The sequence below is a fragment of the Mya arenaria genome, chromosome 6 (assembly GCF_026914265.1).
Source record: "Mya arenaria isolate MELC-2E11 chromosome 6, ASM2691426v1".
NCBI classification, from domain to species: Eukaryota; Metazoa; Mollusca; class Bivalvia; order Myida; family Myidae; genus Mya; species Mya arenaria.
This window is the reverse complement of record NC_069127.1, coordinates 49,108,818-49,124,787: the sequence shown is the minus strand read 5'-3', so window position 1 is coordinate 49,124,787 and position 15,970 is coordinate 49,108,818. Positions and strand designations below refer to the sequence as shown.

Sequence of the window (15,970 nt, the reverse complement as noted above, 5' to 3'; positions counted from 1 at the left end):
ATCAGGTATATGAATATAAAATTTTAAAAATCCTCGATCGTCATAGGCCCACACAAAAATGAGAACACCTAAGAAGATTTACAATTTTTGAACAGGGTTGTTTTGTTCAGTGTAGCACAAGCTGGACACTCACAACCTAAAATGCCTATTAATAGTAATAAGTGTCGTCTGCCTCTTTACCACCAAACATATAGTTTGAGAAAGTGCGGACTATATAAATTTCAAGCTATGTTTCCAATAACCGAGCTAGATTTGACAAAGCAAACAACAATCATAACGCAATATCTATTTTAATCATTTAATTTGTTGAACTTAGATAAAGATAATATAAACGTAGTATCCCTGCGCCCAAAAATGAATGCACATCGAAACGTAAACAAAGAATTACTATAACTATCCACTCAAAGCGCATCATTCAATCACGTGACAAAATGATCTCTTCATCCCCACGTGGAAATAACAAACGCACGCCGTTTTGAAAGGCACGTACTAAAGTGCTGACGAGTTAGCTGACGATATTTACTATAAGAGAGTTGCTGACCATATAGACAAAGATGGGGCAAAAAATAAGTTTTGAAATTAAAGATTTTTCAAGACTAATTTTGTTTAATTTATTTTATATACTTTTTATTGTGAACTTATAGACGGATGTTTGTGTATTTTTTTAAAATGGCATTTCATTGAAATGAATTGCATTATATTTGTTGGCTGGTTTGGTGTACATATGAAAAAAGATCACGGATTTAACAACTTTTTAGGTGTTTCATTTTTTTGATCATTTTAATCAAGAAACTATTCTTCTTTAATTTGTTGTATTTTTGAAGTTGTTTTGTGAATAACAAGGCAAACATAGGCAAACTCTTGCTAATGAGTAAAGTTTGATTAGTATATATTTCATTTTCTTGGTTGGGAATATCACAAGCATTCACCCTTTTTATATTTTCATTTTCTATTATTAAACCCCACTCATGTGCGGGGAGGAAAGCTTCGTGGAGTTTGTTTCTATGCTGTTTCAATAATTCACCAGCCGTTGCATATTATCTATTTGTCGTTCCTCCCGGGTTAGAATCCATTTTTTTATGTAAAAAATGTATATATCATTTTAAGATACTATTTAAAAATTTAAAAGTGGCCCTGAAAAGGATCGTTTTCAATTAAATAATTTTGGTATAGTCTTTAAGTTTATACCAACATCTAATTACCAACCGGAAACGGTTTTAGTGTATGCTTTAAATTCACCCAGGATGATCAACTAATTTCTTTTTTATTTCTCTGGTTAACAAATCCTTGGCAAGCCTAACTCGTATTGTAACACCATAGAATGGAGTCTTTTACTGGGATTGTTTACATTCTTCATCCTGGTTTGCCTGCCTACACAGCGACATTAACTTTACTGTCAATAAAATATTAATTTGTCATTTACCATCATGTTTCAATAAACCTGGGGCGGCCCCTGTGGTTGTTTTACACGGGGACTACTGTGCTACATATCAGCACCTTATTAATACACACATAATCGTGAATCATTATGGTAAAAACCCGTATAAAACCCTGTTCATGCAGCACTCAGCACTTTGATATTTACATTTACTACATACGTATGGCACCTCAAACCGTACATTAACTATATTGGGGGTTACAGTGTGTATATATATATACCACGTGATAAATTACGTCATAAATGCTACGTCGAAAGGCAACATTTTGCTTCGAATGATGACTTAAAACAAAGATAACTTTTCATTTTCTTTACAATTTAAGTCAAACAAATTTAAGTCTATGCCGCTGAAAGAGCCCTGCCTTCTTTGTATTACTGGAGTTAGATTATGTGATTAGTTTCGTCAAACACTTCGACAAACCTCTTTCGCAAATAATGATTTGACAGGGCTAAATCAGAAGGCGGTTTTGTAAATAGGTTTGTCGAAGTGTTTTAATAAACTAAACCTTCAATCAAACTCAAGTAAAAGACTCGGGCTATGTAAGCGGCGTAGGCCGCGCTAAGTTTCATTGAAAATTGTGAATAAATAGTGAAGTTATCTTTGTTTAAAAGCTCCGTATGAGGCTTAATTATACACACAAGTGGTATACACACACTGGGTTAGTATGCACTGCATTATAAGATTTAACTATGCCATTATGGATATAAAGAAACAAGGGCAGACATTGGCAATTGGTTTTTATTTTTACAAATTGAGAAGAAATCAACAATGAATCAAACGGATGTTCATGCTTGTGCAAACACGAACAACTGTTTTGTGTAAGCTTTTATTGCTCATGTCAGTTTTCACTTCACTATCCTACAATGAATTATTTTACGTTTGTTTATGATACGCTTAGTATGGTGGCATATAACTACTGTAAGATAACCTGATAGCGTTCGCGAATTGAATTCGCAAACCATAACTAGTTTACCTGTGAATGTTGTACGGCTTAAAAGGAAACAGGTGGCAGTTCAGGGCACTTTCAAGCCAGTATTTAGTCTTATGATATTTATCTTACCGAAAAGTTTCGCGAATATTAACTTAATAGCTAGATAGTTATCTCGAAAATTAAGTGGTTAACACGAAACAATCCGCGAACGTTTACAGGTTATCTTACGGCAGTTATATGCCACCATAGCTTAGAACACACCATATAATATATATAATAAATATTTAAAAACTGCTTTTGAAAGGAACATGCAAAACTGTTCTTTTCGGTAAAATATTAAGCAAAAATAGCACATTTCAATGAATAAGTCAACCTTCTTGTAAAAGGTAAGTCTTTAGAAACAGTCATTCAACTTAAGATATGTTTTTTGGAAATGATTTCCTTCGGCGAATTTTCATCCAGTCAGTCCTATGGCGACCCCAATGGGATTTCCCGGATTAACTGCGCCTTGTCGGGCATCCCATTCTTTATTGATGTCATAACCTTTGTTACATTCGATTTTTTTACAGCTACACGAGATAGGGACGTCAAAGTCTACTTTGTGACACCCTGGACTCACATTTGGACAGAACACCCAGACCTTGATTTTCACCGTCACATCCGGCAGACAGTAGCGGTTATATCGATCGGGAAGATTACATTGACCACTGAAAATAAATGCGGAAAATCATAACACATACTACTTGGATTCAAACAGTTGCTAAACAGTCGAATCCCGTTGGTTCGAACTCCTCGTTGGCTCGAACTGGATGTTAAGAACCGATTTGTTTATACTGAAGGTAACGATTCCCGCTTGGCTCGAAATCTCCGAGGCTCGAGATATTTTCACCGGTCCCTGTGAGTTCGAGCCAACGGGGTTCGACTGTTTGCAATAATATAATTATACGATAAATAATATTATACCAACGGGAAAGGGTAGCTATGAATGGAAAGAAAACTGTATACCGAGTTTAATTTGAAATAAATGAGCATAAAACAAAGTATTTCTACCTTATGAGACTAAAATAGACCACAGTATATCTTTTAGCATTCACCAATCATTTAATATTTTTGCGCTTTCTACTATTAAATACACGGTTACAATATTGTTATCAGTATTGTTTGTCATTTATCAAATCATATTTAAGTATTTATTGTAGCTAATTAAAATAAGCTACTTAAACCTGTTAAGCTTGAAAAGTTTCGAGAAATTGGGGCCATGAACACGCATTCATATCTCAACTTCAGTTCCGTGACCAGAGTTGTCTTCGACCCTGGCAATCTTGATTATTACATGAACTCAGTACGAACCCCTCGGACATTTTCCATCGAAAACAACCGCGGACAAATGCCGTTAAAGTGGAAATAGTACGTAGAATGATAATAAATGCTGAATAATAGTAAAAGGTCATTGTAGCGTTTACACGTGTTTTCTGTATTACTTAGTTAAAGTTGATTGCCGATTAAGTGTTCAGTGTATTGTTCTATTCTCAATTTAGATTCCCGAGAGTAAAGTCATAAAATTTAACTGCTTAATTGAAATTACTACACGATCTACTTACAGCGTAGTTAAATGTAACATTTCAATTTTCCTACCGTCCATATACTTTAGAGGTTATTTTCGATGGAAAATGGCCGAGGAGAACTGAATCACAGTAACCTACACGTTTCGGGGTTACCGCATGGACTATATAAGTGAAGTAGTACCTACCCGCATTTGCGGTAGTATATATCAGGTCCAATCACAATGCACGCCATATGTGTTGGTATAAGTTGTGTATTCATGTAGTCCTTCTGATCTTGCACCATAACTGTTGTAAAAATCCTCTTCAACTTCAGACTCTGCATTTTTTGTTCACAAATGCCTGTACATTTGAATTTGGAGCTGGAATGAATTGATATCAATAAGTAAAATGGAATATAATATAAAATCTTTGGCAGTAATTTAAAACGTTGGCTATACTATAAAACGTTGGAAGATCCAATCTTTGTTGATGGTATAAAACGTTGGCAGATAATACAAAACGTTGGCTGCAATCGAAACGACGAATGGTTCAATATTCAGAAACAATTAAGATAAAGCATTGCTTTATATCTTAAGCTTTTTTTTCAAACTATGTAAGCGTCCAGTTTTGTAGGCTAACTTAAATGTTTCTATGTGTTCTTTTTTAAGTTGGAAACGAATATTAAAGCTGCAGATTTACCATTTTTACTCTTTTTTATTTTTGTCTTGGAAAGAGCAAATATTTGCGTAAATATCTGCAAACCAATGATATAAGATTGCTGACAAAAATCAGATCGTAGATTTTCATATTTCTGTTCGAAAATAATGTTTTATGGTCTAAACCATTGTCTAAACCGTTACTAACGGTTTAAGAAAAATGCATAAAACATCAATTTTTGAACTTAAATATAAAAATCTGCGATATATGTTTTGTCAGCAGTCATATTTAACTGCTTTCCATGGAGTTTCGCAAAACTTGGCTCGTTCCAAGACAAAAAATAAAAAAAAGTTTTCAAAACTTTCAATCTGTGAGAGTGCAACTTTAAGACACGAAAATCTAAATTGACACGAAAATCTAAATCAATTTACGTTCAGGTTTTCCATATAAATAAAACAAAACACCTTTACATTTCAGTGTATTGTAATGGTTTATATATCGTAGGCATATTAACAGACGATTACGGACAATGGATTTCCTTCTTAATCTTATTTTTAGCATTTTCCGTTTCAAGTACTGTTTAGAGATCTTAAAATTAACTCATCACTCTAATTAAAGCAGTGTTACAATACATATATGATAAAACATTTTTTCAGACTCGGAGTTTAATAATAAATTGTGATACATTCGTTGTGAATTATCATAAGTATAAACATTCATTTTGAAAGTTCTCAAAAAGCTTAAAAATTGCATACTTTTTTCATTTTTGTGCCTTTTAAAGGCAACCAAATTGATATGGAGGCCACTAGACATCAACAATTTACAATTTTGTATGTGGAAACCAATTGAAACACACGTGCGATGAACTCACTTTATTGCCGGTCCCGGTATAAGTGTATTGAAGTATTCCGACATGACCTTCATCTCCAATGTAACGTTTGCTTTTACGTGCGCTTTTGCAGTCATCATTAGGAACTCCCTACAAAAAACAGGCAACATGAAATATGACGCAAAAAGGCATCATGAAATATGACCCAATAGGCGACAAGAAATATATGACTAACATATGTATCATGAAATATGACACAATAGGCGACAAGAAATATATGACTAACATATGCATCATGAAATATGACACAATAGGCGATAAGAAAAATGACTAACATATGCATCATGAAATATGACCCAATAGGCGACAGGAAACATGACTTACATATGCATCATGAAATATGACCCAATAGGCGACAGGAAACATGACTTACATATGCATCATGAAATATGACCCAATATGCGACAGGAAACATGACTTACATATGCATCATGAAATATGACCCAATAGGCGACAGAAAACTTGACTTACATATGCATCATGAAATATGACCCAATAGGCGACAGGAAACATGACTTACATATGCATCATGAAATATGACCCAATAGGCGACAGGAAACATGACTTACATATGCATCATGAAATATGACCCAATAGGCGACAGGAAAAATGACTAACATATGCATCATGAAATATGACACCATAGGCGACAAGTAAGATGACTAACATATGCATACAAGATACATGACTAACATATGCATCATGAAATATGACCCAATAGGCGACAAGTAACATGGCGCAAATAGGCGAAATGAATCATGACTTACATACGCGACAACAAATATTGCACAAATAGGCGACACATAGGCGAACTAAATCATGACTCGCATGGGCGACATAAATCATGGCACAAATGGGCGAACACAAACATGGCACAAATAGGCGACATGAATCATGGCGCAAATGGGCAAACACAAACATGGCACAAACAGGCGACATGGATCATTACTCGCATAGGTGATAATAAACATGAAAAAGTCAACATTGAACATGACATAAATTAAGACACACTCTAGAGCTATCACTGAATGGGATTAATATCCCAGAGCGTTGCCTCATAAGAAATGGCAGTGATTTCTTTACAAGTCATGAATAACAATGACAATGCTGTAGACAGAGTTATGGTTCTTGTATACTGCATTTTCCTTTATTGTGCTTTACCATTGTATAAAGTTTAATTAAACTTTATCCAGTATTTTTCAAGTTATGCTATACACAATATCAAAAGGATCTAAAAATGGCTGAAATTATGGTTCTTGTTCACTGCATTTCTTCTCTTTGAGCTGTAGCATTGTTTAAAGTTTCAATGAATATAATCGAGTAGTTGTTTTCCGGACAAAAGTTTGACAAACTTTTATCCAGTAGTTTTCAGTTATGCTCCGGACAAGATAAAAAACGGCAAAAACTCTGCAATTGGCTAAAATAGTTATTTTTCTTGTTCACTGCACTTTCTTCTCTGTGTGCTTGACCATTATGTAAAGTTTCAATACATTTCCATCCAGTAGTTATTGTCCGGACAAAGGTTTGACAACAACGAAACACAAACAAAGAGCAATAACTCTGTTATTTGCAAAAAAATAGGTTATGGTCATAGTACACTGTACCTCCTCTCATTTCGCTTTACCATTTACCAAAATGAGTATTTTTAATAACGGGGCCTGACATTTACGGTCACATTCTGTTTATTCAAATATTTAACATATAATGGATTCCATGTTCACATTACACACAGCATGAGTTCAAATTACGCACAGCATGAGTTCATATAACGCACAACATGAGTTCATATTACGCACAACATGAGATCTCATTACACACAACATGAGTTCATCTTACCCACAACATGAGTACACATAACACACAACATGAGTTCATATTGCGCACAACATGAGTTCATATTACACACAGCATGAGTTCATATTACACACAGCATGAGTTCACATTACACACAACATGAGTTCACATTACACACAGCATGAGTTCACATTACACACAACATGAGTTCATATTACGCACAACATGAGTTCATATCACGCACAACATAAGTTCATATTACGCATAACATGAGTTCATATTACGCACAACATGAGAAATCATTACACACAACATGAGTTCATCTTACCCACAACATGAGTTCATATTGCGCACAACATGAGTTCATATTACACACAACATGAGATCTCATTACACACAACATGAGTTCATCTTACCAACAACATGAGTTTATCTTACCAACAACATGAGTTCACCTTACCAACAACATGAGTTCATCTTACCAACAACATGAGTTTCACCTTACCAACAACATGAGTTCACCTTACCAACAACATGAGTTCACCTTAGCAACAACATGAGTTCACCTTACCAACAACATGATTTCACCTTACCAACAACATGAGTTCACCTTACCAACAACATGAGTTCACATTGCGCACAATATGAGTTCATATTACGCACAACATGTGTTCATATTACACACAACATGAGATCTCATTACACACAACATGAGTTCATCTTACCCACAACATGAGTTCACATTACACACAACATGAGTTCACATTACGCACAACATGAGTTCATATTACGCACAACATGAGTTCATTTTACACACAACATAATATCTCATTACCCACAACATGATATCACATTACACACAACATGAGTTCACATTACGCACAACCTGAGTTCATATTACGCACATCATGAGTTCATCCTACCCACAACATGAGTTCACATTGCACACAACATGAGTTCACATGACGCTAACATGAGTTCACATTGCACACAACATGAGTTCATATTGCACACAACATGAGTTCATATTACGCACAACATGAGTTCATATTACACACAACATGAGTTCACATTGCACACAATATGAGTTCACATTACACACAATATGAGTTCATATTACGCTAACATGAGTTTATATTAAACATTACATGAGTTCACATTGCACACAACATGAGTTCATATTACGCACAACATGAGTTCATATTACACATAACATGAGTTCACATTGTAAATAACACGAGTTCATATTACGCTTACATGAGTTCATCTTACCCACAACATGAGTTCACATTGCACACAACATGAGTTCACCTTGCCACCAACATGAGTTCACCTTACCAACAACATGAGTTCACCTTACAACAACATGAGTTCATATTACGCACAACATGAGTTCACCTTACCATAACATGAGTTCACATTGCCAACAACATGAGTTAACCTTACCAACAACATGAGTTTCACCCTACCAAAACATGAGTTCACCTTACCAACAACATGAGTTCACCTTACCAACAACATGAGTACATCTTACCAACAACATGAGTTTCACCTTACCAACAACATGAGTTCACCTTACGCACAACATGAGTGCACCTTACACACAACAAGAGTTCACATTACACACAACATGAGTGCACCTTACACACAACATGAGTTCACATTACACACAACAAGAGTTCACATTACACACAACATGAGTGCACCTTACACACACCATGAGTTCACATTACACACAGCATGAGTGCATCTTACGCACAACATGAGTTCACATTACACACAACAAGAGTTCACATTGCACACAACATGAGTGCACCTTACACATAACATGAGTTTGCATTACACACAGCATGAGTGCACCTTACGCACAACAACAGTTCACATTACACACAACATGAGTGCACCTTACGCACAACATGAGTTCACATTACACACAACATGAGTGCACCTTACACACAACATGAGTTCACATTAAACACAACATGAGTTCATCTTACACACAGCATGAGTGCACCTTACACACAACATGAGTTCATATTACACGAGAAATCTTTCGGTATCAGACCTTATGAAACGTAAAAAAATATCCTTAAAATGTAACAACTTACTGGTCATAGGTAAGATCATCACAGGCTGGGATATCTGGGTTTGTTATGCATAGGTCATCACTGCACACATTTTCTTGGTTTTTCCAGTAGAACGGTGAAAGTTCGTACCTAAAGTCACAGGCAAGCACCACAGTGACCGCTCCGAGCACGAGGACAGCGTGCTGAATCTGAAATATTCATATGCTAAGTTTTGAAATAATAATTGCAGAGCAATCTGGCTTAACCAGTACTTATTTTGCTGTTTAAAGCTGCACTCTCACTGATTGAACGTTTTGACAACTTTTTTTATTTTTTTTTGTCTTGGAACGATCAACTTTTTGCGAATTTCCATGGAAACCAGTTATATAAGACTGCTGACAAAACATTTGATCGCAGATGTTATATTGAAGTTCAAAAATTGATGTTTTATGCATTTTTCCTAAACCGTCAGTAACGGTTTACGCCATAAAACATTAATTTTTGAACGGAAATATGCAAATCTACGATCAGAGTTTTTGTCAGCAATCTTACATCATTGGTTTGCAAATATTTACGCAAAAAAGCCCTTTCCAAGACAAAATATACCAAAGTTGTAAAAATGGTAAATCTGTGAGAGTGCAGCTTTAAGTTAAAAACTTATAATAGCAAGTAAACACATAATTTTAAAAGTCGTTATTAGTTAGTATAAGATAAGATAGCAAGAATAAATAAATCCCACTAGGAATTAAAATATACACTTACAGAATTGAAAAGTAGGCATAAATGTTTTTTTGAAAGCTGCACTCTCACAGATTTACAATTTTTACAACTTTTTTTATTTTATGTTTTGTCTTGGAAAAAACAAATTTTTGCGTAAATATCTGCAAACCAATAATTAAAGATTGCTGGCAAAAGATCAGATCGCGGATTTTCATAAATCCGTTTGAAAATTGAGGTTTTATGGCTTAAACCGTTACTAGCGGTTTGAGAAAATGCATAAAACATCAATGTTTGAACTTTGAATATAAAATTCTGCAATCTAATTATTTGTCAGCAGTCATATATAACTGGTTTCCATGGATTTTCGCAAAAATTTGCTCGTTCCGAGACAAAAAATGAAAAAGTTGTCAAAACGTCCAATCCGTGAGAGTGCAGCTTTAAGTCTCTCTTCTGACGCAAGTTATTATGATACCTAGTTCTTTGGCATGCCAACGGGTTCTTATGCCGAGCAGACAATCTTATCAGTATGATTACTGACATTGCGAAAACTTATTTATTAAAATTCATTAAATTTCAAAACTGAAATGACAAATGATAATCAAAATCAACACATGCACATGTATAACAAACATCAATATTGGGTGATAAACCTGTAACTTCTTATTAGATAATGAAATTATGGAAAATATGAACAACTGTTAACAAGATTGTAACCGTGTATTTGACAGCAGAAAGCGCAAAAATATTGAATGATTGGTGAATGCTTAAAGTTTTAGTGTAATCTACTATAGTCTCCTAAGGTAAAAATACCGTGTTTTAGGCACATTTCTTTCAAATTAAATTCGGCATCCTTCATAAAATTCATTGTTTTCGACATTTATTCATCCTTTAAGAAATATAAAAACAATTGTATTAATTGTTGTAAATCTCATTTGGGAGTCAGAGGGCATCTTTAACAATGAGTACACATACTAAAATGATCATTCAAAAATGACGCTAGACTAGAAAAACTCGCCGTTACTCGAAACTCCGGGTTTCCTCGAGTAATCGCCTGTGTACTGTCACGCTATCATTTGATTGAAGGTATTGGCATGTTTTGTCCCTGAAGCTTCAATTATTTCATTATTTAGTGAAACAGCTATTCCGTAAGACCAATCGGATTGCACCACGGGTAAATTATTTTACCAATGTCAGCTATAACCTATTGGTATATATTAATTATTTGCCATTTTTGATCAAATTCAAAGTCCAACTAATATAACAGTATAACAGGGTAATGTAAATTACACGGTCGTATACAAGATTCCACGTTAGAGGGGGCGTAAGTTAGGGGGCGTAACCTTTTGAATTGTGCCCCTCCCTCAGAACCAAAATTTATATGGATAAAAATGTTGATAGGGGGTTTTGAGGGTACTTCACCAAGAAAATTTTAACATTCAGAAATGGTGCATTTTTGGCGTATTTTATTTCCTTTTTTCTTTTTTATAGAAAGAGAAAGTAAACATGGACGACTTTTGTGATTCCCCTCCTCTGAATTTTTTCTGCAATTTCGGTATCAAATAAGTAAATTAATTATAATATAAGTGTTTTTTTCAGATGCATTCCCGCGAAAAAAAAATTGATGGCAAAATAGAAGCGAGTTCTTTTATGACCGTAAATTTCCAGGCCTGGGTTCGTTTTTGGCGTAAACTGTTTAAATAGAAATATCGTATTAATTATATCGCATATATTCTACCCGTTAGCTAAAAACGGGTGTATCTGAGCACCCTTCAGCATGAACCGGGACCAATGGTGCTCGCCGAATGGGTACTAACCGATGGCGATGGTAAATATAATACCCCTCCCCCCCATTCTATAAGATCAGTGGACATGAACAGTATGCATACTTGGTCAAATTGAAGACGAAATGTTTCTCGCTTGTTCATGTGTGCTATCTTTAATACTAATACCAATAAGACAGCTTGAACATTAACTTCTTTTTTGTAATATTTTTTCGGCTATCTTTTGGTTTTACCTGTATTATCTGCATTTTAAGGCATTTTCAATAAAATAATAAAAAAACATATGTTTTTATAAAATACTTAGATTTATTAATATAACATAATATTTTTTGAGCTCCTTTAAATGCATTTCTATTGCAAGTTTTTTTGCAAGGAGCCACGAAAATTTACGTCTTGAATATAGTGACTTGTACATCACATTTAGCATAATAGCCATACATTCAGAAGGATTTCACTCATTTAAAAAGTATTTGCTATATATCTAACAATATTAAAACATGGACATCGTGATCTTCTCGTAACAACTTGGTGTCTCATAATACAAAAACTGTAATGCTGTATAAACTGTATACATGACCGTTTGTTTCTTTGACATGTTTAAATTACTTTTGGCTGGAAATAAAGAGAATATATGTCCGATGTCTATCTTTTGATAAGTTTGTAAATCCAATTAGTTTTATTGGTCAATAGTCATTATTGGATAAATATTTACCAATCAATAATAACAGGTTTTACACAAATGGTTTCTGCGAGTCTTTATTTCACTGAAAAATGTGATAGTTTAAACATATTGATTTAAGAAAGATTGTGAAACAAGCTATACCAACATTATACCAATCACTCCCGTTGGCACTCTTTTACGCGAGCATGTGGTCTTATGCTGTGTGAGAAACCGGAGAACCCGGAGAAAACCCACTTGTCCGGCTTGGTGACTACAAACCAAACTCACATGCGCCCAAGCTGGTAATGGAACCCGTGTCGCCTTTGTGAGAAGCGAGTGCACTAACCACTGCGCTAACCGGACACCCTAACCGAAAACTGTGTTAGTTTATTTATATGAGAAGACGAAGTATCATTTATTCAGGTTCAAATTTGTTAAATATTGATATGATTTGTATGAACCACCTCTTAATTCTATAGTGCACTTTGCAAAGTTAAACGTTTGTATATTATACTAAATATTCTCAGCTCTTGGTGACTTATATGGGTGCAACATTTTGTAAATTCGTTGTAATTGTTTCAGTTTGAATTGCACATGTCACATGATAAACAAGTTATCTACTTACTGATTACTGACACGTGGTAAAACAGAGGCAAAGTCATATACACAAGAGTGTTAGTGTTTTACATGCCAACAGCCGCCCCCAACCCCACCCACTTAACAATGACTATCACATGATAAATGTCTTAAAAATGCACTATTACTCCCAAATAAGAGTTTACACATTTAATACACTTGTTTTAGTATACCAAAAAGGATGAACAATGTCGAAAATAACGATGCTTTTGAAGGATACCGAGTTTAATTTAAAATAAATGTGCAGAAAACCCGGTATTGCTACCTTATGAGACCATAGTAGATCGCAGTAAATCTTTTAGCATTCACCAATCATTAAATATTTTTGCGTTTCAGCTATTAAATACACGGTTATAATATTGTTAATAGTAATTAATATTTTCCATAAATGCATTATTTATTAAGTAGTTGAGGGTGTATTACTCAAAATTTATGTTTGTTTTACATGTGTATGTATTGATTTTGAATAAGAGTGTCACTAATAAGATAGTGCTAAAATAAAATTGAATTCAAGTAAGTGAGCAAATCGTTACACCTTTACTAGCACAATAACAAACAAATAACTGATTTATGATATGATTAAATATACAAAATTTAATTGCAAAATCCTTAAGCTTTCTTTAACGTTCTAAAAGTGCATTCAAATTTCTTACTTTAATTATGAAATAAGAATTGGACAATAAAACAGTCTTACCATTTTTCTCTACTGCGTTTGTCTAAGTATCCTCCACTTCCTTTAAATTAAATTTTATAAACATGAACTTTTTACTGCAGGAAACACAAGTTAAGGCAACAGCGAATTAAAATTGCCGTTACATAAACGCTTAAATTAATTTGTTTACGTAAATTGTGGCTAAATTTCAATGAACTCCACGTTGATGTCTCAATTAACGCGTTATGTTTTATGATAGAACGGTACGTGACGTCGGATATAATTAACGAGGCAAACTGTTTTGCATGAAACCTCTTACGCGAGGGGCGTTAAATAAATTTCGCGAACATGTTTTGTAGAATTTATTAACGTTACAAATGACTAATCGTGGTGAATAGTCGAAAAGTAGAAGGGTACGGTATCCTTTATGAATATTTAAAATAAAAACAACAACACAAACATGATTAAACGAATGGAACAACTTGTTGTTTTGTTTGAAGTTTCAAGAAAAGAAAAGTCCCTTAACTGTGTGTTGGTACCTACTCAATACAGGTTGTTTCTAATACAAACTACTCCACCCTCAGCTTTTTCAAGGTCTTAGGATATAAAGCTCATCTATAAAAGTGACCCCTCCCGCTGCATGTTAAAGGGCATGGTTTCTTCAAGCTCATTAAAATAAGATTGTGAAGCTACCTCTACTTCTGTTTATGGACATGGGACCTTCCAGCTTATGAATACAAGTTATTGATGTTTTCTATCTCTCTCTGCCATTCCAAGGACCTTGAATCACATCAATACAAGTGATTGATGTTTCCCCTCTCTCTGCCTTTCCAAGGACCTTGAAGCACATCAATACAAGTGATTGATGTTTCCTCTCTCTCTGCCTTTCCAAGGACCTTGAAGCACATCAATACAAGTTAATGATGTTTCCTCTCTCTCTGCCTTTCCAAGGACCTTGAAGCACATCAATACAAGTTAATGATGTTTCCTCTCTCTCTGCCTTTCCAAGGACCTTGAAGCACATCAAAACAAGTTATTGATGTTTCCTCTCTCTCTGCCTTTCCAAGGACCTTGAAGCACATCAATACAAGTTAATGATGTTTCCTCTCTCTCTGCCTTTCCAAGGACCTTGAAGCACATCAATACAAGTTAATGATGTTTCCTCTCTCTTTGCCTTTCCAAGGACCTTGAAGCACATCAATACAAGTTAATGATGTTTCCTCTCTCTCTACCTTTCCAAGGACCTTGAAGCACATCAATACAAGTTAATGATGTTTCCTCTCTCTCTGCCTTTCCAAGGACCTTGAAGCACATCAATACAAGTGATTGATGTTTCCTCTCTCTCTGCCTTTCCGAAGACCTTGAAGCACATCAATACAAGTGATTGATGTTTCCTCACTCTCTGCATTTCCAAGGACCTTGAAGCACAACAATACAAGTTAATGATGTTTCCTCTCTCTCTACCTTTCCAAGGACCTTGAAGCACATCAATACAAGTTAGTGATGTTTCCTCTCCCTCTGCCTTTCCAAGGACCTTGAAGCACATCAATACAAGTGATTGATGTTTCCTCTCTCTCTGCCTTTCCAAGGACCTTGAAGCACATCAATACAAGTGATTGATGTTTCCTCACTCTCTGCATTTCCAAGGACCTTGAAGCACAACAATACAAGTTAATGATGTTTCCTCTCTCTCTACCTTTCCAAGGACCTTGAAGCACATCAATACAAGTTAGTGATGTTTCCTCTCCCTCTGCCTTTCCAAGGACCTTGAAGCACATCAATACAAGTGATTGATGTTTCCTCTCTCTCTGCCTTTCCAAGGACCTTGAAGCACATCAATACAAGTGATTGATGTTTCCTCTCTCTCTACCTTTCCAAGGACCTTGAAGCACATCAATACAAGTTATTGATGTTTCCTCTCTCCCTGCCTCTCCAAGGACCTTGAAGCACATCAATACAAGTGATTGATGTTTCCTCTCTCTCTGCCTTTCCAAGGACCTTGAAGCACATCAATACAAGTTAATGATGTTTCCTCTCTCTCTCTCTCTGCCTTTCCAAGGACCTTGAAACACATCAATACAAGTTATTGATGTTTCCTCTCTCTCTGACATTCCAAGGACCTTGAAGCACATCAATACAAGTGATTGATGTTTCCTCTCTCTCTCTCTCTGCCTTTCCAAGGACCTTGAAACACATCAAT

General features: G+C 35.1%; 1 protein-coding gene across 1 annotated transcript; it reads right to left on the bottom strand.

Moving 5' to 3' along the window:
• Window positions 1-2,163: 2,163 nt before the first annotated feature.
• Window positions 2,164-13,798, bottom strand: LOC128238527 (uncharacterized). Its single transcript, XM_052954530.1, has 5 exons — window positions 13,772-13,798; window positions 9,363-9,529; window positions 5,443-5,550; window positions 4,121-4,294; window positions 2,164-3,077 (listed from the first exon to the last, which is right to left on the bottom strand). Exons 3-5 carry the CDS (start codon window positions 5,538-5,540, stop codon window positions 2,825-2,827), a joined length of 525 nt encoding a protein of 174 aa, XP_052810490.1. The 5' UTR covers window positions 5,541-5,550; window positions 9,363-9,529; window positions 13,772-13,798; the 3' UTR covers window positions 2,164-2,824.
• Between the last annotated feature and the right edge of the window lie 2,172 nt (window positions 13,799-15,970).